The sequence below is a fragment of the Branchiostoma belcheri genome, unplaced genomic scaffold (genome assembly GCF_001625305.1).
Source record: "Branchiostoma belcheri isolate BF01 breed outbred unplaced genomic scaffold, Haploidv18h27 scaffold90, whole genome shotgun sequence".
In the NCBI taxonomy this organism is placed as follows: Eukaryota; Metazoa; Chordata; class Leptocardii; order Amphioxiformes; family Branchiostomatidae; genus Branchiostoma; species Branchiostoma belcheri.
The window spans coordinates 574789-583642 of record NW_017804576.1 but is presented as its reverse complement, the minus strand read 5'-3'; the positions used below and the strand labels follow the sequence as shown (position 1 = coordinate 583642).

The window sequence follows — 8854 nt, the reverse complement described above, 5'->3', positions numbered from 1 at the left end:
AAAAGACTATTTCACATATCCCTTTTCTTTCCAAACCACCTAAAACCTTCCGTAGATTGCAAAATCTTTGCTGCAAAATGAAGAAAACATTACCATCGGTCATTGTCAAGTACCGGCCTCCATGTTATGTGGCCAAAGTTTCACCCAGACAACATTGCAAGGTTTCCAACATGCAATTTTGTATATGCCATGGGTTTAGATCCGGACTTACAAGTCCGGAACTGAACCTAAACCTCTGGGCTTGAATCCAGACCTGAACCTAAAATTGGGTTTAAGTATGCAGCACTATCTAAGAGTGATATTCTTCAGATCATTCATTGGAAGACAAACCATGACAGGGCTTGAAATACTTTAAGTAAGTGCTAACCTGCACTGGTGCAGGTAAGATAAAAAATTATCCACACCAGTCTAATTTTACCTCCACCACTCAGTATTTAAGAAGTATGGAACATACTTAAACTTCATATGCAGCTGGTATTTCAAGCCCTACACAGTTATGCGTGACTTGAAGTTGAAGCATACTTACTGAATTCTATAAGAAGCTTTCCATATCCTTTTCTCTGATATGGTGGTAAGGTCAATATACAGGCTACGTTGTAGTCTTCTGTGGACTCTTTCTCCTGGAAAAACAACACAGGGCAGAAACAACATCACTGGGGTGGAAATTAAGTTAACAACGATCATGTCAAGGGGATAACATAGGCGAGCAATGGCTAGTTTCCAAAAACATTTATTTCACCTGTCAATCCCATTAACCACCTCAGTAACTACTATGGAGAAATAAAACCAATTTTGATTGATCCGGACACCACTGCTCATAACGAGATACATATTTAATACACATTGTATAAAAGGTGAAAAATAACTATTTTTCCTGTTGGTTGCTGCCTTAGGCCACACCGACTTAATTTTATGGATGACATCCACACGCGCATTGATTTTCGCCACCGAGGCTCTGTCATGACTCTAGGCCTGGGTAGTCCAAGGTAGTTAGCGACAATACGGAGCAGGGCACCCAGGCTACCGAAGCTCCACAATTCAAGAACTACAGTGCAGATTCATAAATTCCGCAAAATGCCAGCTTGCCGGCTTGTTGTATACGTCGCTATTCACAATACCAGCTTTGTATTCCTGTGGTTTAGCAGCATTTTTATTTTTGGCCGGATTTTTTTTTATTCGCTCGCGCGCACTAGTTTGGGGGTCTTCTGAGGATGTCATCCATAAAATTAAGTCGGTGTGGCCTTAACTTTCTTTCTGAAGCTACTGCTTGTATCATACAAACTGGTTGTGAAAAAGTATATAAAGTACAGGCAATCGTATACATGTACATCATGTATAGCGTTTTTTCCTCTACATTTGAACCATTCTTTATTCATGAGAAGTTCAGATTGGCCTGCAGGCTGCTTTTCATTGAGGTCATGAGGGTCAGGGTCAGACAAAATATATATAAAAAAAATACAGTTTACACATGTACATCATTTTAAGTCCTAATAAATTTATACAGTATTCCTACACATACATGGTTCAAAATACACAAGTGAGAGTAAGAGCTGGTACACACCATGTATATGGTTCATGTCTGTTCGTCATAGCACAAACTGAATATTGCATGACCAAAAGACAGTTATGCTTATGGATATGCATAATTTAAATGTTTCCTACCTTTGAAAAGAAGCCGACGATGTGAAAGCCCTTGATGTCGTACTCTGTCATGACGTAGAAGAGGAAAGGGTCTGTGTCGTAGTACAGGGTCTTGTGGTCCAGGAACAGCTTGGCAAGAAGACAGAGGTTCTGGGAGTACAACTGAAACATAACATAAATTTTTATTTTTTTTTATTTACTTCAGATTCACCTCAAAACAAGGCTCGTGAGAGCCACTTACATGTTTTGGGTTACAGTGATGACTGCGTGGTCAGATATTTGTTCACCCTTGATTTAAACCGTTGGAGGTTGTAATTTGCGGTGAAACATTCACGGGGAAGCTTGTTCCACAGTGAAGTGGTTCTGGGGAAGAAACTGTCAGCATGAAATTTTCTCTTGACTGATGGACTATTGAGGAAGAAAGGGTGATTTTCTGCTGTTAAGGTGGCTAAGCGTGTTCTTGCAGAGAATGTTCTGAGTGGGGGTACAAGGGAGTGAAATTCAGCAGAGCATCTGCCGTGGAAATAAAACAATTTTGAATCATGACTCTGAGTACTCATAGGTTTTGGATAAATACCAGTGTTCAACTGTTACTGGTGAACAGTAGTGGATGCTACTTGATATGTCTGACAGTTTTAAAAATCATATCCAGTTGATTGAGTAACTGTTTCCTTGTATATGTCATTACCTGGAAGTCTAAACTTCATCAAAGAAGTATGAATTGTCTTAAGGACCTAAAATGATGTTATTACAATGACATGACATAATTAATACTCATAAAAAAGACATTATCACTATTATAATATTCTTTCACTTATTAGTTTCTGACAGAAAGCCAACTGGTGATTGTTTGACTGTTAATAGGTCCACAATGCCATCTACCGATATAATATCAAATAGAATCAGGGAAAGCAGGAAACAACAGCTAAAACAACACCACTACACAAGACATGTACATGTATTTCTGTTGCATTACTAGATGGATGAAAAGGTACATGGCTGCTATAAAACTTATCCAAACCTTGTTTTTTCTGCCGTCGATCTCGAAGAAAGAGATGGTGCTTTTTCTGTAAATCTCGTTGCCGGGTGGATGTCTCAATGTGCACTTTGTCTGGAAACAACATAAAAAATACAACAAAGATTTTGTCACATTGCACAAGAAAACAGTTACTGAAGCAACTGGATAGATTTTGAAAAAGTAAAGTTTCAAAACCTATCCAGTTGCTTGAGTAACAATTTTCTTGTGCATTACCTGGATGTCTAAAATTCATCAACGTATTTGTCACAATGATTAGTAAAATACAACTAAAGGTCTTCACTTCTTATTCTACACAACAAAGATGAATAATATCCATCTTTGTTGTGTACAATAAAAATTATTCAATGTTTTATAGGGATCACTACAAGTCATGACAAATTGATATTTCATTTTCCACTTTTGTCATTTTCTTTCCAAGATATTCTAGTCAGAAAGGCCTAATAAAAAAGTATCAGACAACTTCAACTTCAAGAAGTGACAAGAAAAAAAACAAAGTCTTACTCTGTGTCTCTCCAGGCACTTCCTGCTCTTGACGTACTTCAGGCAGAACTCACAGATGTACACAATAGAGATGGTGGTCAGCTCCTGCAAATATACACATGTACAGGAGTCAGAAAAAATATAACAACATATGGTTACATAATTGGAGATCTACAAAAGCCATAAACATACTTAGAAAGGTAACATCTGCAAAGCAAGTGCATCATGTTAACCTTCACAATTCCTACAGTATAGTATGGTGAATACCCCTCTAAGCTAACTCTGTCCTGCTACTTGCTACATAATGTAATCCAACATCACAGTGTCTAGTCCAGTGCCAGTTACCATGCAAAGCAGTGCTAAGTCACTGAGTGGGCCATCCTGGCTAAAGAAAACAGAATTTGAAAAAAAAAGAAAGCCAGCCATTCTGGTCCAGGTCATTGATCTTCCTTGTTTATAGATGAAGAAGTGGAAGAACCAGAGCAAAATAATGTAAATGTTATTGCAAATACATGTACATGCTCGAGGGATAATTGCAGGTGCAAACAACATGTATGAAAAAAGAAAATACAATATCAGAAATTACATCTATGCTATATTCTACAACATACATGGGTACTAATTTTGCTGCAGTGATACGTTTTCCTTCGGCAAATAAAGGTAAATATAACTAAGTATTCACTGGTGGGTAAGGGGAGAAGTACCATGGCTTGATGCAGTACTTATCAAGCTCGATAGCCTCAATGTCACTTGCTACATAATGTAATCTAACACCACATACAGCACCAGTTACCATGGTTACAGCTATCTGATCTAGGCCATTGACCTTATGTGCTTGGATGAGAGAAGAAGAAACAAAGCAAAAACAACCGGTTTTCCTTCTGCAAAGATAAACATAACTAAGCATTCAACAGGGACCAGACCCTCCAACTCTGTCCTGCCAATTGCTACATAATGTAATCTAACACCACAGGGTGTTTGCTACAGCATCAGTTACCATGGTGAACATGTAACATAACTAAGTACTCACCGGTGGGTAGGGGGAGAAGTACCATGGCTTGATGCGGTACTTGCCCAGCTCGATGGTCTCGATGTTCTTGATGCGCGTGATGATGTTCTCGTCGTGAGAGGACGACATGCTGCCGGTCTGCCGCGGCTGCTGGGGCGGCGGGGCGCTCGGCTGCGGCGTGGCCGGCGCGTCCTGCGAGTCCTGCGATGACAGAGAGTTGCAGTAGGCAGGCGGTAAGTCCTGCTTCTGCATCGAACACGATCGTCACTACATGTCTTTCTTCTTGGACATTTTTTTCATTTATTTCTTCCTCAAACATACATTGACAGGGAAATACACATATACATGTCTATATACCCTGAATTACGTAGGTTTGTTACAAAACATTGTGCTAACTATATGTGCTGAATATCACATGTGCATGAGACTGACAAAAATGCATAATATAATAACAAACACAAACAAACACTTCTTCTTGATGCTTGATATGTGTCAACATAGATGATGTTGATTTTACCAGTGGAGATCCTAATTGAATTCTTTGTCTACAGAAACTCCAATCAGAGATACCCCCGGTAGTTGCAGTACACAGGCGGTAAGTCCTGCTTCTGCATCGAACACGTTTGTCAGTCACCAACAGGTACTGAAGTTTGCTGTGCCAAAGAACCACAGGACAGAGGCAAATGGAAGGCTACCATCAAGCCCCTGTATTGGAATTCAAGCAAATCTAACCCTTGTTACGGGGAACAACAGACGATAAACCGGATAGAGAGAGAGAGGAATATGCTGTTCCTTCTTCTGTACATTTGATACATAGATGTACATTTTTACACATATACATGTCCATGTTCAAGGGAACATGAAAAATCCATGCCACCCACCACTGGCTGTTATGACTACCAGATGCCGAAAATAACAGCACAAACAGGTAAGCAGTTATCCAACGGGGGATGAAGCATATACATGTACTGTACAACTCTACCACCCGAGGTCTTACTAAGTTACATGACAAGAAACCAGACTCAAACCAAGAACCAAGCAACAACAGTCTTGAAAGACATCATGCAATATCCAGATGATAACAAATATGTGTTCCTCACCTGGGTTCCATAACAGTGGAAGTGCAATAAACAAAGAATCATGCCTCATATCCAAAACGTTAAAACTCTTGTTTAAATACTTCTAGCGCTCAGTTGAACCAACTCCACTCAGTGGATGCACATGTAAATAAAGGCTGTGGGGCATTTGGAAACACTGAAGCATCAAACAAGGTATCTGTCATTCTCTGCCATGACAAAGAAAATTAAAATGTTAAATCTTTTCTTTGATTAAACATGATTGTATTCTAGTGCTCATGCAGGTGTCAAACCTTTCCACCTCTTACAGATCAACAAATAGACGTCACTTTATATGCATAAAGTACAATAATAAATTATTTCTGCTCTAGTACCTCATCCAGGAATATTGCCTTCCTCTTCCTGCCTGCATTGGACTTCTGTAACAGGGGAGCAAACAAAAGTAGATGATACTTAATATATTATATATATATATACATACAGTGCTGTATTTGTATCTATATCAGTGTCAATTTCAAAATTTGACTCCCGGAGGACCAGTGACTTGTCATTAATGCATCACAAAAGACTTCAGATTTGCTGCAAATCTGAAGTCTTTAATACAGGAATTTCTAACGATCAAACATTCTTAATAATGTAGCATGAAAGTTCATCTGTGTTGGTACAAATCATTATGAAATAAAGACTGAACTTTAACTTCCAACACTAGATATAGATTTGGGGTAAGTCCCAATTCTATATCTAGTGTTGGTATCTATTTCATACCTCTTAATAATGGTTGATTTTTGGGGGGACAAAGCAGCAGCACCCAATGTTTCCTTATACATGTAGTACATCTCCTTCATACTATCAACAGTTGATTTTTTTTGGGGGGGGGGGCAAAGCACCTACCGTCTGTGACTGTGGAGTCTGCCCCTGCCCTCCTAGTTTGGCAGCAGGAGAGCTGGTCTGCTCCGGCAGGCTTAACTTCTTGGAGAGCTGCAACAAAAAGAAAACAGAAGACACTGAAAAAAAGTACCAGCAAAAGAAGCTCTCACAATATGAAGCACACACTGCACAAGGATATCTACTCAACAAAACCACAACAGGGAAGTACAGAAAACAAATTCAGGGTTGACGCTAAGGTACCAAGGAAGAGGGGCTTGGACTGTCTGACTCAGATCGGTCAACTGTAGTCTTCTTGTCCTAAAGAAATGACACCACCGTTTAAACATGTTGAAACATACACCAGCATGCAATGTTGACAAAAACTGTGACTTCAAAGTATATAGGGAGGTCTAAGATGACAAACACTTGACGACATGAATGATGGGTGTGGTGATGATGTGATTGGAAATAAAAACATATGATTATGATATATTATGACTATAGTATAGTATAGTATAACATATCAGGACTAGCCACACATCGTTGTCATACAAAATCTTCATCTCCAAATCTGCTTACATTGTTCGAGAAGGAAGCTAGGATTTCAAACATATATAATAAGATCAACAGAAGCTACAACATCACATTAATAATAAAAAATAAGGCAACACACTGGCTACTAACAATAGAACTCAGAGCTTATAACCGTAAGTACGTTAAATTTCAAAGCACTCGGACTCCACATTACAAAAATAATGGAGGACAGTACCAACATCAGAGCTGGATGACATAAGTGTAACATTGGCATCCAAAAGTAAATGTGAAACTTGAGTAGAATAATAATGGACGGCACCTGGAGTTCGCGATCGGGGGTGGTGGGGCGTGAGTTAGCCGCGGAGGATGTCTGTTTCTGGGGAGTTTTCTGGTCCTTCTTGGGAAACTGGAGTTCTTCCACCCGTAGTCTGTCTGGCAGCACCCACTCATCCAGACGTTTGTTAACTGCAGGGATGTTTGTGGAGAAAGTTTAAGTTTAATAAATGTTACATTCACACAAAAGACATGCAGGTGTTTTTGTATGAAGCTTTAGAAAAACGTGTGTTTATTGTACTTGGTTGGTTGGTTGGTTGGTTGGTTGGTTGGTTGGTTGGCTTTCCTCTGATACCCACAATCATGGTAATGATCATTCTGGCATACTCACCTGAGTGAAGTGAGTAAAGTCGGGTTAAGTGCCTTTCCAAGGGCACAAGGTTGGATAACGTTGGAAGGATTCGAACCTGGGACCTCTTGGTTCTGAGTCGAATGCTCTGCCGTTACGCCACACAACCCCAGCGTTTATGTTACCTAGTACAACATATACTGCCACAAAGGCAATGTCCTCGACTCTAACAGTTACAAACACTTTTGCTTTTAATTGTGGAGCTACAAAAGGGTTTTCGAATATTAAAGATAATGGTTCCACTATGTGTTATCAAATTATGAAATACTCACAGTCGATGTAGTGGACATAAAATTCCAGTTTCCCCTTTTCTTCCTTCCGGCTGAGGATTTCTGCTAGTGCTGCACGAAAAGAAACATATTTAGTATTGTTGAATCAGACGCTGATATTCGAAATGTGCAATGGTAAGCACGTCGGCAGAACGTATTGCGCCTGCGCAGAACCCTGTTGAAATTTTCTGTTGCAGGGGATATTTTTTCTGACATAACATTTGGAAACTACTGTACAGATGAGATGTAATTTCCTTATATGTGCGAATACAACCTTATAAGTTATATGAGACGTTCTGCCAAAGTGCTATGCACAATACATTACGGGTTTCGCGCAGGTGCAGTGCATTCTGCCTACGAGGCTACGTGTTGCAATGGTACTATATGTCCTGAACTGTGCCCCCTGCCAGAACATACAGAAACTGCAGGGCGGACATGCATGCATACACACTTGTAGTTAATAAATGAAACACACACATGCAATCACACACAAGCCCCCTTTACCAAATAATTCTTGCTGAAGCATCAAAACAATGACAACCAACTACCTATATTATTAGTATATAAACTTCCTGTAGAATGAAAGTCAAAAATTATGGGGAACTTTATAGCTTTTTTAGTTTAACTACCAACCCAAATATGTTTATATAAGAATATGTCCAATTGATCGGGAATTTCTCACAGGAAACAAACAAAATGTGCGAATATGCATACTTAACAGTAGACACGAACCATACATATAGCATATTGTACTCTCCAAGCAGAGTTTGTGGGGGAATGATCGTTGCATTTTTATATATGTCCGTTTTTTTTTTTGTCCTGATCCCCACCGTCGGTGGCCGCGGAGCTTCTATGGCTAATGGATACTGCCTGGCCAATTTGATACTGTCTTTTTGCCACCGAGAAGGATCTGCTTGGAGATTATTAATTTTGTACTACACACAAAACAACACTGGTTCGTGTTTGACTTACGCCACTCTTCTTCCTCGTTGGGCAGAATGCTCATTTTCACGGGAAGGCGGCATCCTTCCACCACCATATCAAGCGTCGTCTGCAAGAGAACGTTCTAGATTAGTTTTGGATCGCCAACGATGAAATTGATGAAAGGAAATTGCGCCAAAAACCTCACAAACCTTCAGTCCGATCTTCTTATTTTCCTTGTCGTCCGCCATCTTGGATAGTGAGTGGTGAAAAATGAGAGAACTTGTCTGATTGGTGCAGAGAAAATATATCAGCCAATCAGAAGCCGTTTAACAA

The 8854-nt window shown here is 39.7% G+C and overlaps 1 protein-coding gene across 3 annotated transcripts; it reads right to left on the bottom strand.

Moving 5' to 3' along the window:
* Window positions 1-236: 236 nt before the first annotated feature.
* LOC109487946 (histone acetyltransferase KAT5-like) lies at window positions 237-8852 on the bottom strand. Of its 3 annotated transcripts, none has more exons than XM_019792052.1 (12): window positions 8731-8852; window positions 8570-8648; window positions 7601-7669; window positions 6966-7111; window positions 6374-6430; window positions 6137-6223; window positions 5620-5664; window positions 4191-4415; window positions 3182-3265; window positions 2663-2752; window positions 1663-1803; window positions 237-620 (listed from the first exon to the last, which is right to left on the bottom strand). In XM_019792052.1, exons 1-12 carry the CDS (start codon window positions 8767-8769, stop codon window positions 495-497), a joined length of 1188 nt encoding a protein of 395 aa, XP_019647611.1. In that variant the 5' UTR covers window positions 8770-8852; the 3' UTR covers window positions 237-494. The 3 variants fall into 3 exon arrangements, with proteins under 3 accessions (XP_019647611.1, XP_019647612.1, XP_019647613.1); XM_019792053.1 differs by having other exon boundaries at window positions 4191-4370; window positions 8731-8840; XM_019792054.1 differs by lacking the exon at window positions 6374-6430 and having other exon boundaries at window positions 239-620; window positions 8731-8831.
* Between the last annotated feature and the right edge of the window lie 2 nt (window positions 8853-8854).

Excerpts from the sequence above, each read along its gene's own strand:
- LOC109487946 (XM_019792052.1), bottom strand. The coding sequence starts at position 8,769 with ATGGCGGACGACAAGGAAAATAAGAAGATCGGACTGAAG. Across the intron at positions 7,670-8,569 it reads CAACGAGGAAGAAGAGTGGC|CACTAGCAGAAATCCTCAGC; the intron begins GTAAGTCAAACA and ends CTTTTCGTGCAG. Across the intron at positions 2,753-3,181 it reads AGTGCCTGGAGAGACACAGA|ACAAAGTGCACATTGAGACA; the intron begins GTAAGACTTTGT and ends TGTTGTTTCCAG.